The following is a 19445-nucleotide window of genomic DNA, read 5'->3' on the forward strand; positions in this document are numbered from 1 at the left end:
CATTAACACGGTGGGTCTCGAGCCTACCCGGAATGACTGGACGCAAGGTGGGAACATACCCTGGAGTGGGTGCCAGTCCTTTGCAGGTTGACGCACACTAACACATTCACTGTGTTATGAACATGCAACTTTATGTTGCTTTATGGGCATAGCCTGTGTTAACACGACTGAATCATCAAAGTGAAAATGAATGTAGCTACACAATTGCAACTGCTATCTCACCATAAATATTTCACTATGAAACTTGCAGTGTGGACACTATGAAAACTATAAAATTAAAGTCAAGCCTTGCGGTGTGAACAAGCTGTTACACCATTGGTATGAATGTAAACATAGCAACTGATGTGGTTTGTATTTGCGACATGTTTGGAAGAAAATACTGAACCCCGTCTCTCTCTCTCTCTCATACACACACTTTGTCAGTGGTGCTGACAGTCCTTAAAACAGGCAGCTGCAGCTTCCTGATGACACCCAGGCAGCTGCAACGTGCTCATCAGGCTGGGAAGACATCTGCCACAACGGCTGATAGAAACTCAATTTATGGGTGCCTTTTTCTTCATCTCTTCCTCTTTTTCCTTTTGATATATATTTCCTTTATTGTTTATCCAGGTCCTGTGCTGTCAGAGAGAACAAGACAAGCACTGTAAAGAATCTTATCTTCCCCAAAGCTGACAGCTGTTTGAGAGAAAGCAATAGGAGAAAGGGCTTTGAAGTTCACTCCACAACTCGGCATATCAAATCTGAGCTCCATCAGGCATCGTCATCGAGCAACAAGCCCCAGCTTCGTTCAGCTGAATCTTCCCCAACTCTGTGCCCTACCTCTCTCCACTACTTTCTCTGCTCATTCTTGCTCTTTTCTTTCCCATGGTGCACACATTTTTCTCAGTCTTTCCCTCTTATACTTTTATGTTAGTCTTTCTTTCAAGAACATCTTTCAAACATCTGTGGGCATAGAGTTTTTATTTGGGATATGATAAGACATATATTTAAGTAAATTCCTACTAAGTATAATAACGTTTGCCAATTGCATGATGCAGTAATATTGGGTTGTTCCCAAACTTTCAAACAACATGAGTTGAGAAGTGTTATAGTTGAGGGCAAAGAAAACATCAGGTGCCTATAAATTAAAATAATATTTATAGTTCTGTTTCATCATGAGTTTAATTGATCAATAAACTGGACAATTAATTTTTAAATACTATACAGTTCTATTTCAATTTTAGTCACATGTAAGGGTGTAATTTATAAAGAAAAGAACCATCATACCCTGAAATAGCATACAGAGTCCACCATCAACCATTAAAGCATAGTTTCTTAAAATTGGCCTACTTTTTTCCTTGATGACAGCTTCATGCCTTCTTGGAATTTTCCCAAGCAACTTCATGAGGAGCCACTTGGAATACTTTTCTTACGGGCTTGAAGATGTTCTGCGCATACAGTGACCTTGTTATCTGCAAAAAAAAAAAAGCTTTTGAGGGGCAGTCCAAAAAAGAAATTATTAATTTAATATATTTAAATTGGAAAGGGATTAATTCAAATGCATGGCTTACATGATTTCTGTTTGTTTCCAGCAATTAAATAGAGTCAGTATATCAGATTATCTTTAGGATTTTGAACAAAATCACATATTCATTCAAGTCTGTCCAAGTATTTTCCCTGGTCGTGTATGTAAAATATATCCACCAGGCTCTGAGGTACCAGTAATGGATAAAAAAAAAAATGCACATTATCAGGATATCTGCTGACATCAGATTCAATGTTGCGTGATCCACTGTACTTTTCTTTGACATATAATAACTATGGTCATCATTCGTATCAATGATCCAAGTGGCTGTTGATCCTCTTATCTATATTCATTTGCCTTTTCACAAAACATACGTTGCTAGGGTCCCCAGAGACTCCCTTTTGGATTGGAATTAGGAGTTATCTAGAATTTGCTTGAGAGAGGCAGTACTTACAAAACAAGCGAAAACATAGGAAGGAAAATTCAGTTTTCCTTCTGCTAGCATTTGCTCAACAAGGTCTAAACTGCAAAGCAGCAGGTGGTGGAGTGCTGAATGCCAGGGCATGGTCCACTACACATTGGTAGTCTTGCACACTGCTCTTGGGCACTAACCTGCTCTGAGATCCCAAATAGTTTATTCAAGGCTTTAAGCCCCATGCAACAGTATACCTCATTACACCAAAAAGAAATCCCAAAATTGCAAAGAAACAAGGATGTTCAGAATTGTATGCAACATCAAGAACATGGGCCAAGATCCCAAATGTATTAACATCAACCTTGTCTAAGCCAGAAAATAGCATACAGGGGAATAGGACTTTAGTAGGACACTATCTACATCACCCTGAAATTGCAGCTAAACAAATCCTCCTGTGGGAAATAGGACATGGAATTAGGAGCCATGGTGGGCAAGGAAGGTCATAGTGGAAGGGCTGAGAGATGATGATGGATACATCAGTATCAACAAACCCACTAACTGTATGAAGGAAAAGGGAAGGCTGGAGTGTATGAAAGAGAGCTGAAGATATTGTAGTAGATGCATTCTAATTTTTTTAGTATATTTTATGTGTTTATTTATTTGTGAAAGTTTGGAAACTGTATGCTGGATATGTACTGTTTGATGCAGTAGTTATATTTGAGTCAGGTTGGTTATATATATATATATATAATTTATATATATATATATCCATCCATCCATCCATCCATTATCTGTAACCGCTTATCCAATTTAGGGTCGCGGGGGGTCCAGAGCCTACCTGGAATCATCGGGCGCAAGGCGGGAACACACCCCGGAGGGGACGCCAGTCCTTCACAGGGCAACACAGACACACACACATTCACTCACACCTATGGACACTTTCGAGTCGCCAATCCACCTGCAACGTGTGTTTTTGGACTGTGGGAGGAAACCGGAGCACCCGGAGGAAACCCACGCGGACACGGGGAGAACACACCAACTCCTCACAGACAGTCACCCGGAGCAGGAATCGAACCCACAACCTCCAGGCCCCTGGAGCTGTGTGACTGCGACACTACCTGCTGCGCCACCGTGCCGCCCATATATATATATATATATATATATATAATTTATATATATATATATAAAATAGCAACTAATAGCACTAATAATAAGCAACTCCTTAACTTTCAATGGAAGTCAACATAAAAAGATTTAATTCCAAGTAATATTGCAACATTTCTGTTGGTCCATTCACCATGAAAATTTCACACGGTGTGAAGGATAGCTACCTTCACAAAATAATCCTTTGGTGAAATCTAATATCATCTAAGGATCCTTTTAGGCTGTCGTTGACTTGTCCAGCTCTGACCTATTTAGTACAACATCCTTTTATTTCAGATAGATTTTCCTTCTTATATATTGACTTTATTTTTTAATGGAGCTATTGATTTTAATTGAAAGACTGGAAAACATTTCTCTAATAGTTATGATGCTTGTAGTGGATGCTGGTCATACACCCCGATACATATACATATAATTTTATAATTTGTTTTATAGCCTTGACCTTATTCAAACTCCTCCAACCTCTGATATTTGACTTAATGATATTAATTAAGATTTATAGTTGGTTTAAGCAATTAAAACATTAATAATTAGTTTGAGAATGAATAATAATCATGCTAAATGAGTTCTTCAGGATTTTCAGAAATTCTAATGAATAAATTGCAAACACTGTGACTTCAAATAATGAGAGTTTTATTAATAAAAAGAAGATATTTAGTTAACATAGCACAACCTTGTAATCTCACGGTGTCCGGCAGGGGGAACTGATTTTGACCTTAAGGTGAGCTAGGCACTTCTAACTTGTGACTAAGGTTACTAACTAAGGTTTAATTAATACAGAATTTATCAAGAACTTAATTCGGTGTTCAGCTCTGGAAGTGCATAAGTTTAGCTTACTTTTCGTCGGTTTTTCACCACTCGTTTGGATGCAGAGGCTCTTTGGAATCCTGGGAATGGAGGCGTCTCACTTAGTCTCGCGGTTCTTACCGCAGAAGCGTCCAGGCTGGTTTAGCGTGGAGGTCTTTCTTGTTGATTGAGTTGTCTCGGGCGTACCCGGAGTGTGATGACGCAGGCGGCAGGATCCTCTCTTCGGCCTTCGGTCCGGAGTGGGAGAGTCCAAAATATGGACGTTTAGACGAAAGTTCGCTGGTTGCTGCAGTTCCAGAACTGAAAAAACCGCTTCAATAAACTCACTTATTCTAAGACTCTATGGTACCTCGGCAGTGTTTCCTTATTCTGGCCACGAATAAGTTCACCTGCTTCGATTAGTCGTGAGATTAAACTTAGGTAGGTAATAAACATAAACAAGATTAAAAGAAAAGAAAGATATTCAAATTACTCGACTTATTAGTTAAACTTCATACTCTTAGCTAATTTCGAGACGTCTCTCGTAAGCTTTTCTGAAGTCTCTGAGAGGGTTCCTTTGTTTCGTTGTCGGCGTGGAAGAGACAGCGTTTTTTTGTTGTTCAAGGTTTCTCGGATCTCCTCGTGGTTGTTGTCTTCGGCGTCCTCTCTTTTTCAGTGGTCCGTTACTTTTGTAGAGTCCTCGCGACTCTTCAAACTTCGAACTGATTGTCTGTCTTGCTGTTTGGCCTTTTCAAGGCTGGCGCGGTCACGCCCTAATGGGAGGCGTCCTCTTTCTGATTGGACGCGAGTCCAGACTCACGTGACTCTCGTGAGGGAGAGAGAGAGAGAGAGTAGGAGGAGGGGGTTTGAATCTGTGATTCATACATAAGGAATATGAGTTTCTCGTATCAAAATTCTTATACCTGTTATCAACCTATAACAATGAGTACATTGGACTATTAATATCAGACATTTACATAAGGTCCCATCTTGAGTACATTGTTCACGTCCAATTCGTGATGATACGCTGAAAAATAAAACATTAATCCATTTTCTCTCATTCAGAGACAAAACTGATCTTTGTAATAGAAACAATCGGCACTATACATCATTTCATTAGGAGGTAGGCATTCATCTGAGGGTACAGAAAGTGACATTAATACATTCGTTTATATACAAATAATTCAGAGTTCGATTATTTTCGCTATTGTTTTCCGGCGACTCTGAGCGAGGCGTAGTTTCGCCAGTGTCCATTCGGTGTCGCTGTTGATCCGTGCTTTTGGTTGGTGATTCACGGGAGTTCACTCGAGGTCACTTTGGTTTGAACATCTGTTGATCCCCGTGAAAGATAAGGGATATTGAGGCGCCACTTTGTCATAGGCGGCCGTAAAAGCTCTCTTCTTTGTTTGAAGTTCCTGTCTCTCTAAAAGCATCATAAAAGTTATCTCGAGTTCCTGAAGAGGTTAGGGGATCCAGATGCCATATGTTACGTTAAAGGGTTCTTTGATGCTCTTAGCTTATGAGTGTGCGTGTGTGGGGGCTTTGCACCCCGTTGTTCAAACAGTCCTGTGGAATGTTGATTTCGGGACCAGACGAAAGTCCTGGTCAGAGTGAGAAAGGTTTAATTCAAAACCTTTCATTTCATTATTCCTTCATTGTCCAATATTCATATTTGGTCCGTACTCCACTACAATGCTAAAATTTCAAGGCATCCTGCAGATACTGTATCTGTCCAAATGCTTGTAGATGACCATCATAATTAGTGAATTCAGCTAACATTAGGTGTATCCATTTGGAAACAAACTTTTAACAGAATATCATGAAATGAACAGCATGCGCTGGAGCAGCTGCTAACAAGCTCAAGATCACCATGCACAATGTCAAGTGTGGGATAGATGGACATTAACTCCCCCCAGCATTAGGCTGTGGATCATTTGGCACTGAGTTCTCTGCTGAGCTGGAGCTCAATCCATTGCCAATAGTATGAACTGTAGTGGTGTTTATGACCCAAAACTAATCACCCAACATCAGTATCTGATCCTATTAATTTTGTCAAAGCTGGATGCCATTAGATCCCAGGAAAAGTATTCCAACATCTAGTCTAAAACCTTCCCAGAAAAATAAAACCTTGGGGACAAAGAGTGTATTAGTACCCTGTCGACTGACCATGTGTTCGCTAACGTTTGGCCATATGATATGTAGAGAACTTAGTACACTCAGTAACATCTGTCTATTTAAACCCCTCAAACATCTTTCATATTATTCTACACTCCCTCCACCTTGCCGGATTTTATCCTCATAACCCTGTGCAGATTTACTGTGCAATAGTATTGTATCACGAGCTGAGGCACGGTGCCAGGCTCAAGCACATTTTGCCTGTAAGCCCATTAAAACCTAACTATTTAGAGACACTGTGTTCATTACAGCTGGGATGCAGGCAGTCTTCCGATGTGTCATTTAGATTATAATAGCATGTCTGTGTTCATGAGCAGTCCACACTCATGAAGGACGCTCTACATAACAAAAGACCAGCTTCAGCATTCAGCGGGGTGACCTTCAGTTTGCCCCAAACAAATGTACGTAAGCAGTAGTACCCAGTCTGGCTAACAAATGCCACAGTTGTTTAGGTAGGTGTAAATTGATTAGAGCTATTTCTACAAAAAAAGGAATGGACATTTTAACTATAATAGTGCATTTCAAAGTGTTTTTTAATTCCAATGGGGCACAAAAATGCAGTACAGCTGCTGCTAAGGTTATTCATTCAACTTGCTTTAAATGCTGCAGAAAATGGATACTGATTAAGAGAATTTCCACCTTAAATGGCATACATATTGCCACTATCCGAAAAAGCAAGCATGCAAACAAACAAAAAAACATGCATCTTCAAAGTACTATCTTTATAGATGTTCTATTAGAAGTTCGACTTCAAATAGAAGTCAGTGTAAAAAAGAATTTTATTCCAAGTAATTTTGGAGCATTTGTATTGGTTCATTCATCATAATATTCATTCATTCATTATCTGTAACCGCTTATCCAATTCAGGGTCGCGGTGGGTCCAGAGCCTACCTGGAATCATTGGGCGCAAGGCGGGAATACACCCTGGAGGGGGCGCCAGTCCTTCACAGGGCAACACAGACACAAACAAACACATTCACTCACACCTACGGACACTCTTGAGTCGCCAATCCACCTACCAACGTGTGTTTTTGGACTGTGGGAGGAAACCGGAGCACCCGGAGGAAACCCACACGGACACGGGGAGAACACACCAACTCCTCACAGACAGTCACCCGGAGCGGGAATCGAACCCACAACCTCCAGGTCCCTGGAGCTGTGTGACTGCGACACTACCTGTTGCACCACCGTGCCGCTTCATCATAATATTCTCACACAATTTGAAGGATTCTGTGTTCAAATGATATAGTAAACTAAAAATCAGACAAAAATAGAGATAAATGTTTTGGACAGTGACAACATTAGCTTTATACCTAGAATATTGTCAGTATTACTTTATTATTCATAGCAGATTTTGATGTACATTTGACACCATTTTTCCAGCAGGACAAGAGTTGCGATGTAACATTTGGTTTCATGAGGCGTATTAGAACCATAGTAATGATTAGTCAAAAGTCGCTTTAATCATGCACAGCTGGACACCATTTTTGAAGCAGACCCTGCTGTGAATACTAGGGTTTCAAATATTTGCTGCTAGAGAGCCCAAAACTCTGTCATTGTGACAGACGACACAGCCTATTTGTCCTAGTGCCCAGCGACAGGTTTGCCAGGCCATTGGAAAAAGCAGCCTTTGTTCAGTTCATGCAACTGTGGGGTCTTCAAGCACTTCAGTCTCTCTCTCCCCCCCCCCCCTCTCTCTCTCTGGCAGCTTCTCTTTATCATTGCGAGCCTGGGTTGCTTTTTCTCAGCTTAAGACGGCTGGCTCTACAGAAGCTGCAGGCAGTTAGAGAGAGAGAGAGAGAAAGCTTGAACATGCGCCTGCTTCTGCTTCTGACATTTGTGAGACAGTGACAAAAGATAGCTGCTCCAAACTGCAGCTAATGACTTTCTTTCCCTCTTGTCTCAATGAAAACGCCGATGAAGGAACATTTATCATTTAATGCGCTCAAGCTCATCCGAAAGGGCCAAAGAAAATACCGTGCTTGGCATTAAAAAGTGCCGCTGTTGTCTAAAGCCGACAATGGGCTGTTGTCACTTTTTTTTTCCTTGATTTGAGAGAACTTGTGTCCGCACAAGAGTAGCACTGTTCAGGATCTGTTCATTATGCCTGATTCTAGGGTGGGGAGTCAAAAAAGCAAAGAAAACAAAAGTCAAAGGCCTCACAAGAAATACTGATCAAGTCCAGCATTGGTTATTTCTTGTGGAATGTTTTGATTTTGTTTTGGGTGCAGTAACACTGGCTAGACCTCTGTTGACAAGGTCCACTTATCAATCATGCATAAGGCCTCTTCACAATATGAATGGGTTATTGCTTGTTGTCTGTGGCTTAGTCTGGAATCCAGAGTGTGCCCGTTTTTCTTTGGTTGTAGCTGTAGTTGTGTGTGTGTGTGTGTGTGTGTGTATGGGAGTGTAGTGAACAAGCGTACTATTTCTTCCTGCCTACTGGGTATAATCAGCCGGAGGGGCTTTTAGCAGGAGTGTGCCATTAGCGGCGGACTGGTTTCTTCACAGGCTAATAAAGACCCAAATGGATTGGGACCGTTAAATTACTCTGATTTACTCCAGTCCCCTGTTTTGCAGTGTGACTTCACAGGTGTGAAAGGGGTGTGTGTGTGTGTGTGTGTGTGTGTGTCTGGCCTACTTCCAAAGCAGGCGCAAAACTGCTCCCTCTCTTCTGTCATGCGCTTTGATGCCTTTATGTCTCTGTATATGAGAAACCGAACGCCTCAGAGTATGTACTTGAGAGGACACCAAGTTTGTAAATCTAGAGTTTCAGCCCATGACTACACATTCATCTTCTATATGCCTTAATGCTGCAAGCAGTGGTCCAGGGGTCATCAAATAGGTTTGACCTGGGGCCAGTTTTTTACTGAGCATATTTTTTCATGGTTTTTTAGGTCAGACCCTTGCTTATATATTTTTATTAGACCTTGCATCTCATGAAAAAAAAAGTACTACATTGTATTGCGAGAGCAGTTCCTCCATGTACGGTACCAGTCAAATGTTTGGGCACACCCAGTCTGGGAGGGGATTCCTATGTTTTGTGCCATTTTCCACATTCTGTGAATGTACAGTGCCAGTCAAAAGTTTGGGCATCTTCTCATTCAATGGTAATACTTTGTTTTTTATTATTTTCTATGTTGTAATTGAATATGGAGGACATTAAATCTATGAAGGAACACATGGAATTATGTAGTAAACAAAAAGTGTTAAACAAACCAGGATATGTTTTATACTTTAGATTCTTCAAAGTAGCTTTGCTCTTTGCTTTGATGACAGCTTTGCTTACTCTCGGCGTTCTCTCAGTCAGCTTCATGAGGTCGTCACCCGGAATGGTTTTCAGTGAACAGCTATGGTCTTGTCTAGAGATAATTTGTAGAATTGCTCACCGCCTTAATGTGTTTGAGACCATAACTTGGGTTGTGCAGAGGTAGGGGCTGGTACACAGTTCTATACAGTGAACAGCCCTATTCCACAAATGACTAATGAGACGATGTGTCCAAACTTTTGACTGGTACTGTATGTTTATACATTTCACAAACCAATGGCTGAGAAAAACGTTCACTTTACAAGGTAACAGGGGTGTAAAATGTGACAGTTATTTTTGTATTTGCATAAATATATTTATTACATATTTTTCACAGTCAAAATTGTGCTTGTGGGAATTGGATTTAAAAAAAAACCAAAAAAAACAAACAAACAAACATAAGCCTGGTTCACAGTCAATGCTCTAGACCTGTTCCTCCTGTGAATTTAAAGTGTTTATTTACTTACCTATCCACACCCTTCTCCTGAGCACCTGCATCTCACTTCTGCAGAGAATCAGCCCCTCACTGCAGGCGCCGTAACTTTTTTTATTTGATTTCCGCAGCCGTCTGCTTTCAATTCAATTCCACTTCACGCCTTTAAGGTTATCATATTAGTTAAGCAACAGTGCGTTTAATCAACTTTTCCCCTGTCATCCCAAAGTAGATTAACACGAAGCTGACAAACTTGCTGTCATTCCAGTGTTTTCCACTGCTTTTATTTATTTATTTTATTTATTTATTTATTGGATATAAACTCAGCTGGGGCTATTTAACTGTATCCAGCCTAATTTCTAATAATATGCAGCATATTCAGAGACATCACATCTGTCCTGTTTAATTCTGTATAACCTTTTGAAGTAGGTGGGACATGTGTATGTCTAGAGTCGCCATCAAGTGAAATTTATCACTGTGTTTTTCCACTCACAGTTTCTGGTAGATTTTCTTCTTTCTTTAGTTGTAGCTTCATAACTCTAACTCATAGTAAACAGCATGCTATGAATATGAATACATCCAACATGACCACAGATCAGTATGCTGTAAGCAGCTTTTTGAAACTCTTATGTCTGTTGCTTTTAAATAAATCTAAGCTAGCCTTTTTTTTGACAGGTATAAGACAGTTGTATCATGAAGATTTGCACTTAACAGCTCTGTCATATCCATTTGATAGCTGCAGTTACAACTGTATAAGCTTCCTTTCAATTAGCACATTATATTTATATGTGACCCAGCTTTACCTCAAAAAAAAAACAAAACTTGTGATATTGTCTTTGCTGTTCTAATTTTGTTTTGTTTGGTGGCATCTTCATTTGAAATTCTTCTCATACACTGAAACTGGGCTAAGCCACTAAGTGTGTTTACACAGAGTGCACTGCAGCAGGGATAACATGCAAGATACACTGCCGTCTCATCTTCACTTGTTATTTGATAAACATAGCATTTCAATAGAGAACCTTTCAATACCCTGAACTCTCCTGTACAAAGTAGGAAGAGAACTTTAGACAGTTATGCTTAACATGAAGGGGTTAAAGACATCAAGCATTCAGCTTGCGATATCTTTTTTTCAATGCTGCTGAATGTCTTACTGTGCTCATTAACATTGTGAGTAATGGAGGAATGGTTATGTAAGAGAGGCCACGCTGTGTGAAAAACTGAACAGGTGGCTTAAGCTCCACTGTGACTTTATTTTTTTAATTTGCTTGTGCCACCTCCCCGCAACACGAGTTCTTAGCCAGCTCCTCCACAAAGGAGAGATTCCATTTGGTCGGGAAACAATTAGAAGAGGTTCCAGGAACCTGGGTGATCTTTGACAAAGTGTTATCTAATTAAGCAATCGAACATTTTCTCAATCATTTCTCACTTTCTTTTTCTTCTGCTTTTTTTTCCTTTCCATTCCAATAGGTCACTCATCCAAGTCGAGTCCCAAGCCAAAACAGCAACAGCAGCAACAGCAGCAACAACAACAGCCTCTCAAGAGAGCGAAGGCTGGGACGGGTGTCCAGCGTCGAGCAGTGTAGAGTCCCTCCGTCAGGAGCAGAAGAGCGAGTCGGTGTTAATGGTGGAGCGAGGGATTTGCTGTTACCAGGACAGCGGAAAGCATCTGAGTCATCTGAGGTGACCACTTCACGTAAGCTAGAACATCTTGGACCCTCTCAGATCCCTCGCGTTGTCGCCGGCAGCAGCTCCAGTCTGCCCAGCAGAGCCAGTCCCTCGCGAAGCCTGTCCTCAGACAGTGAACGGGGGGTGGGACCTCGCAGCGAGAGAGGACCCCCCTCCCGACCTCAATCCTCCTTCACAGGGCGCCTCGGCCAGCCCCCCCGCGGACCCCTTTCCCTACACATGTACAGCCGCAAGAACGTCTTCCTCCAGCACTCACTCCACACGGCCGAGCTGCAGGCTCTTGCCCAGCAGGACAGCTGAAATAGAACACACACACACACACACACACACACACACACAAGCCTGGTTCACACTCGTCTGACAAGACGTGACAGTTTCTTAATGATTTTGAATGTATTTTTTTCTGGTTATTTGATTACATGAAATGAGTCATAGTTAAAAACTATTAATTGTGGGAAGGGCTAGAGCTAAATGGAACAGCACTTCTTCTCCCTTAACATCCATGAGAAAAGCACCTAACCACCAACCTCTATCCGGTTGCTGGTTTGTTTGGCCATTAGTCTGGCTGTGTGTTCTCATAGCCCCTAATGCATTAGTATGTGTGTGCATCCACTGCCAGGGACAGGTAAATGCGGAGGCACAATTTCATAAAAAAGCATATTTCACATTCTTTTATTCATATGTCAGTACAATAAATAGTAGCCCTAAACAGGGGTGCCCACGCTTGAGATCTACCTTGTCCAGGGGACATGTCATCGTCATCTACCTTTAAAAAATGGTGGGGATGAGGCAACGACAACATTTGTCCTTTTGTTTCTTTGGCAGACTTCAGTATTCATCAGTGAGGGCGGATTGATATTTGGACTTAATTCACAGCGCCACAGGCTTAGAGCAATAAGAGTGTTTCAGCCTACCTTGCATATCCAAATATGACACTATGGGGCCCCCACCGCGTTGATATATGACTCAGGTGGCTCTTAAATAAGCAGCTAAATTTGATTCAAGCAACTCATTTCATTCATTTTGTTTTACTGGACCAGTTCTCAAGCATTTTTGTTTCATTTTATTGGATCAATTATAAATCGGGCTAAGTAGTCATCACTGAGCATGGACTGATATTTGGTCTTTATTTTCATGTGGAAAAGGCTGATTAACATTATTTAAATTAGGCACGATCGACCAAAGTGCATGGTGCGATTGACGCATTAGGCACCCGTGCCATAAATGTATTAGTAGGCCATGTTCAGTTCAGTTTCTGACCATTACATAGACCAGTTCTTCGCTTGACCAAAAACCTCACATCATGCTTGCAATTTATTAGAAAAAAGAAAAGAAAAAAACACAGAATTTTGGACAGAGGAACAGATTGCCCATTTATTTGAAAATCATCCATCATTCAGTGTCTGAAGAGCTAAAACCATGAAAGTCAGTTCTGCCTCAAAAGTTTCAATTGAACTTTCCACTTTTATTCTTGACCAAGGCATAGAGCTAGATGTCTTATCTGTGATCAAACTCTTTGAAGTTTTAGATACCAAAACTGTTATTTTGCAACACTTCTTCTGACGGTGACAATCGGTTTTAGTGTCTGCATACTGAGAACAAGTCACAGCAAGGCCTAACACAACGAGGAGAAAATGTTGCAAAGCAACAACATTAATATACAACACAAAAGAAAATGCCACAATAGAATGATGTAGTGATAGCATTCTGTAAAACTGCTGTTCATAAGGTTGTCAGCTGAGTGTGAACTGAGTTATACACACAAATCCACACCTGAACTTCTGCACTTACCATCATTCCATCTGCCTCCTCATCGAGGCCCTTTACACAGCTCTTGACCTCTGTACACTTTCTCAAACTCGCAAACTCCTTTTATATTTTCTTTCTCTCAAACCTCTTATTGGGTTTATGCGGCCAGTCTTGCCAACAGCTGAGCGTGGAGTTCTGTTGGCCCTTTTGGACCTGCACAGGTAGACCTCATTAGCAGCAGTGTGTCAAGTCCCATACTGCTCAGTGTAAAGCAGCAGAAGACAGTCCACACTGACCCTTCTTTTGCTGATGAAAATCTGAACTGGAAGAAATCTACAGTGTGACCAACAATTTATTCTAATTTATGTTTGTTGAACTCTACTTTGTTTCTCTCTTTTAATTCTGTGTAGTAAGTGGTACTACATCGTGTCTCTTTGCGTCTGATTTAGCTTCAACATCTCCGGCCATTTCACGTGGTGCTGATGGTAAACAAGATAACGACTTGCGAACAAGTGTTCTCCACAACAATCCAACAAACTGAGATCTGAAATGAACGCTAAAGGACTGATGCAACTGAATCATTTTTCTTATGTCAAATGGTAGGGTTTGGAAGCAGAGTGCGCGCATTTTTAAATCACACCCAAAATGGTAGCCACCAGCACTTTTTTGTTTGTTTGTTTTTATTATTTATTTAGGTTTTTTTGCACCAACAAACATGACACTGCACGCCCACACACGTTGCCAAATTCAATCATCTCTCAAAGTGAGGGGTTTTAAAGCTCTTGCTGCTAGCTGGGAATTATGTGTGTGCTCTCAGACCCCTCCTAGGGAATTTAACCCTCATTAACCTTTATTAACCGCATGCTACTTTTTTTTTTTATACTGCAAACAGAAATTCCAAGCCAAGCCTTTATTGTACAGTGACTGTGGGTAAAAAAAGCTTTTACTGTGTTTTCCTATAAGGCAGTGGCAGAAAAGGGCCTCAAGTGATCACCACTGCCTGTCTAAAAATGGACACCAGGTGAGTCAGTTTTACTAACAACTCTTTGAGAAGACAGCACTATTCTTACACTTTAGAAATAAACCACTGTCTCCCATTAGAGGAATAAGTTGATTTTAGATTTATATGAGGTAATGCACATCATACATCTCTGCAAAATATGAGTGACTAAGATCTGAATGTGTAACTCATAAAATTAGTTATTATCTCTAAGCCTTTTATCAGATAACAGTTAATTATTATTTCGTGACTACAGTGAAAATAATACAGTGCTGTGCAAAATTCAGACAATACACTTCATCTGTTTCATTTCTCCAATGAACTCCAATTATTCCCAAAAAAGTTAAACGTTAGTGATGTTAATCCACCTGCAGATGTTATTTTGAAAACACTGAAAGCAACTCTCCTGGAAAAGAATGGAAGCTGCAATAAAGGTAAAGGGGGGACAGGCTAAATAATTTAACTTGTTCCTCAATGCTGTATCATGAATAACTCAGTTGCCAGTTTGACTCATTATTAAGTAAATGAAGAGTGTTCTGACTTCTGCACAAGTACTGTGTGTATGTACAGGAGTGAGGAATTGGAGTTTGGCTCTGCTAAAGGGATCTTAGAGTTTAAGAGGTTTAAATACTTGTGTAAAACAGAAAGAATAGCACTATATTAATGTAATTGATTAGCAAATGGTGATAATTAATATAAAACTTCTACTGACAGCCCCTTAAGTAATTCTCAGCACTCCATATGGAGGTGGTCTCACGGAGGCATGGCCTTGGACTCTTTATTTATATATATATATATATAGGGATATATATATATAGTTTCCCCAACATTGGGACAGCTTTGGTCCTTCTTCGTGGATGGGAAGGATGATCAAGGACAGTTGGAGGGGAAGGAAACCCTGAAGAAATACGGTCCCTTCCATCCGGCAGGTCTGCTCCCTGAGGTCCACTGCTCCACTTACAGCAATCTGCTGGGAGCACCAGCTCCAGCTCTCTCTTCTTCTTGCTCTCTCTTTCTTTTCCTCCCTCCCTCCCTCTCTCTCTCTCGCTCTCTCAGCCTCTCTCTCAGCCCTAGTTCTACTGTTCTGCCTGCTCAGGCTCAGCAAGAGGAAGAAAGAGGAGAGAAGGTTTAACATTGTCTTACCACCACCACGCTGTGATATCAATAATCATCCCTCTGTGAAACTGGAATGTGTGTTTTAAGTAATTTTTAAGTGTGACCTTGTGAGAAGAGAGACTGTAGATGTCCAGCCTGCAGCCAGCCAATGATGCAGCACTTTCCCTTGGCCACTGCTTTCAGCAATACTTTTCCAAATCATGTGTGGACTCAATCTCTGACTGTGGGAAGCCAAATGCATGCTTGCGATTTGCATTGTACTCAATCATTCTCCCTTGTTCCATCACTGGCCAGTACCTCGACCACGGTAAAGGCCACGGTGGTGCAAGAACGGGTAATTATTAACTCAGACGGGGGAACTGATTTTTTTTGGGAGACTAAAATGGTGCAATTGGAACTCCTGTTTAATCCTGTAAATGTCGATTTTGCAAGATTTTATGTGCGAACTCATGTCTGAACTCAATTTCAAAATATTAGGCTAGCTATTTATTACGCGCCTTATTTATTTATGTGTGTTATTGTGAGAGATATCACTCGAAGGTCTTATTTTGTATGTAAAAAAAAACTACTTTGAAACCCAGTGTCCTCTTAAAGGATTCTTGTGATGTACTGGAAAGGTTATGTATAATCATCTCGAGGAACTGACTGTAAATGATGTATTTTCCAAGATGTACAGGGTTCACGTAATACTGGCACTTTTAAGAAGTGATTTTAAACCATGATCAAATGCTGAGAATTTAACGGGAGACCTCCCTGTACTTTTTTGGCTTAATGGTGGTTTTCACAAACAACGGTATGATTTTCACTAAATGTAATATATTTACTCTCAATAAAGTAAAGTACAGACATTTCAGCAGCTGATTGAACCTCAGTTCACTTTTCCATTGATGTGCGATGTTTTCTGCTGTTTGTATGAAGAAAGACATCTCGACTTTCAAGCTTTAAGCAAGGCTTTTAAAGCATTTTTTTCTTTGGGAATGAATATTTATAAGCCACATAAATAATTAACTATATATATATAACTTGACTGAGGTGCTGAATAAGTTTAATGGACTGTGTTGGAAATGTAATGCTTCACTACCCCATATAAGCGTACATGTTGCCCATGTATGTTCAGTCTGATTTTCTTCAGAAGTTGCCAGGCCTCCTTTCTTCCATGCACATGTTATGAGAACTGGCTTAAAAAAATGGTATTCCACACGTTTACACAATTAGAAATTGTGTCCTTTTGCTGGAATGCACTCTGGCTCTTCCCTGGCTCTAGAAATTTGGTTGTAAACCGTCTTAAAATGCCTTCAGGATATTGCATATTGCATTGCCAGTAATTTATTGCATCAGACTTTGTGGCTCATAGGCCTGAGTGAACCACGACACCCCTCCTCTCTGTATCTGTCCCCCACCCCCTTTCAGAGGTTTGTGCTCGACCTTCTTTGCCCAATTTGAACTAGCCTGGTTTCACAGCGCTCACAGCTCTCCTCTCTTATTCATCCTTTTAACAAGTTTTTTTTCTGACTAAAAGGAGGCCAGCGCCAGACCTGAAAGTCTCTGGCGAGAGTAATGGCTGTGGCAGTGCTCTGTAGGGACTGGAGCCAGTACAGAGAGACTGCGGTAATCACAGCTGTGTGTGTTGCCTTGACGTGGATTTTTTTTTCTTTTTGGAAGTGGGGGAGGGGTGGAGAACTGACTTTGAAATACACAGGTGTGAGAAATCCTTTCCTTTTTTTATTTATTTATTTATTTTTTTACACAGAGATGACAATCTCCTGTGAAATGGTGTCGGTTATGTGTGACTGGGCCGTGAAAATGCTCTGAAATCTTTGTATGTTTGTGTCTACTTTCTGCCAGCAGCGATTTGCAACGGCGTCCTCTTCCAGAACAGCACTTTTTCATCAGTACCATAGAGGGTTTTTCTCATGTTAGCGGTCACCCAATCTCCATTTCACTGAGAGATGAATAGATTCAGCTCTGTGTGATGACACAGGTATCACGCGTGCAAGCAATTTGATGGATCTTGAAAGGAGAAAGCAGTGGGGAAATAGGATGGAATTAATATTTCCCTTAGCAAATGATTATTTTGCGTTTTTTTGGAGTTAGAAATCTTTGCTCTTTTGAGTTTTCTGACCTATCCTTGAGGCGCAGTGATGAAAGTCCATAATTGATTTAATGACTGACATAAGAGGTAACTAACAGCACTCAGTAACCCTCCGTCTTTATATGAAAATATTTCAATTTACATTACCAAGGAGTTCTGCCTGCTGGCGATCACACTGAGGGTTTGGGCCAGAACGTTGAGAGAATGCACACTGCGATGGTGCCCGTCAGCCTCCTAGAGAAGGTCATAGTGGGCCAGGAACTCGTGCTCATTGTTCACTGGAACCCTGCTGAGTTGCCTATCTTCCTGCGACACCTGCAGAGATGCTCTCTAGTCTAACTCCACCCACACATGCTGGCATGCTTTGCCAAGGAGAGCGAGAGTTGCCAGCTCATTTTCCCAATGGGAGCATCCTAATTTATGGACAGCTAGTAAGAGAAAGGAGTCCAGTGAAGAAAACCAATCCAGGAGAATCAAACCAGCTGCCAACATAATCATGGGTGTTACAAGAACTGTTGCTTCTTGACCCTGTTTTCCTTGTACACTGCAGAGTTTTGGATCTGCGTCTCAGTCAATCATTATTAGCATCATCAACCGTGGGAGGTTGTTTGATAGCATGTTTTGGCATTCTGCTGTTGGTTTATTCACGGTTGAAGAGAAAGCAAGGGAAAGCTTGCTTTGTGTTGATCAAACGGCATCGGACGGACGCATCTCTCTCTCTTTTCTCTCTCGTTCCTAAGAGGCCGTATCCCAGAGAGCTTAAGGCCTCCGCCGCCTCTAATATCCTTATCTCCCTGCTTCACATTCAAACTGCCCTCTGCAGCAGCAAAACAAAAGCAGGGAGTCTGTAATGGCAAATACATTTGGTTGTTATTCCTCTCGCGACCGTAGGAGAGAGCGAGAAGGAGGGGAGAAAAGACACAAAGTCTCCATTACTGCAGCATACTTCCACTAACACAAGCCTTGGTGTATAATATGAGGATATATTGGCCTCATATTCCCTGTACTGTAAAATGGAACATATTCACAATGTCTTGCAGCGTTCAGGTGCCCATTATGTTCCCTGTTTTGGCTATTGATGTTTTAACATTTACACTTCGCTTGTTTGGCAGAAGCTCAGTTAGCGAATGTAGCATTTGGAGTCTTGCCCAAGGCCTTTAATTATCATAGTGCGGTGTGCCTACCCAAGCTGGGAATCAATCCCCAGTCTGCTGTGTGTAATCCAGGTGCAGCTGGGTGATCTCCATAGAAAATCAGTGTCGAATAGTACATTCTGGAACAGCTGTACAAAGGTCACCGTACTCAAAGCCTCAAATTCTAGGCGATGTGACAGATTTATAGAGGCGTTTGTGTGGAATCAGACCACGTCTCACAAATCACAGCCACAGATGGTGTCTTGAATGAATAAATCGAAAGTACCTACTATACTTTGATGGGCCAATGTCAGATTCCCTCTCTTTGATGCCCAGAAAACTGGTAAACTTTAAAAGTATCGGTCTTAACTAAAGCTAATGCCACTCGCTGTGGGGGTTTGTTTGAGAGGCAGACTCACTAGGCGCATAAGCACTTTCTGATGATGAAAGCCGTTGTAGCCGATCAGACCCTGCTCTTCAGGTCCAGAGTCAGTTTTTCCTGTTAACAGATGTCCTTGCAGAATTCAAGGCAGCCGTAGAGACCATAAGGGTTTTCTAGGCTTAATGATTTCTGTGAAATTCAATTCAAATCATTTTTAGCACATTAATTCAATAGAGTTATCAGTGTAGTTAATTTAAACACTATGGGCTGGTTTGCCAGACAGGGATTGTATTATAATATTAGTCCTAATTATTGTTATTTTTTATGGTAAAATAAATAAAGCATTCTTTCATTATCTGTAACCTCTCCAGTTCAGGGTTGTGTTGGGTCCGGAGCCTACCCAGAATCACTGGGCGCATGTCAGGAACACACCGTGTATGGGGCACCAGCCCTTCACAGGGCGACACACACAGTCACTCACGTCTATAGACACCATTTGAGTC

At 41.1% G+C, this 19445-nt stretch overlaps 1 protein-coding gene across 2 annotated transcripts in view; it reads left to right on the plus strand.

Moving 5' to 3' along the window:
- Positions 1-16175, plus strand: part of ccser1 (coiled-coil serine-rich protein 1) — a 104252-nt gene extending 88077 nt beyond the window's left edge. Inside the window, exon 10 of one of the 2 annotated variants that reach the window (XM_066644432.1) lies at positions 11252-16175. In XM_066644432.1, the coding sequence (XP_066500529.1) occupies positions 11252-11770 (519 nt within the window). In that variant the 3' untranslated portion in view covers positions 11771-16175. Of the gene's footprint in view, positions 1-609; positions 1015-11251 lie in introns of those variants that run through there. The other variant, XM_066644433.1, reaches the window with a different exon arrangement.
- The last annotated feature ends 3270 nt before the right edge of the window (positions 16176-19445 follow it).

This window comes from Hoplias malabaricus, chromosome 14, assembly GCF_029633855.1.
Source record: "Hoplias malabaricus isolate fHopMal1 chromosome 14, fHopMal1.hap1, whole genome shotgun sequence".
NCBI classification, from domain to species: Eukaryota; Metazoa; Chordata; class Actinopteri; order Characiformes; family Erythrinidae; genus Hoplias; species Hoplias malabaricus.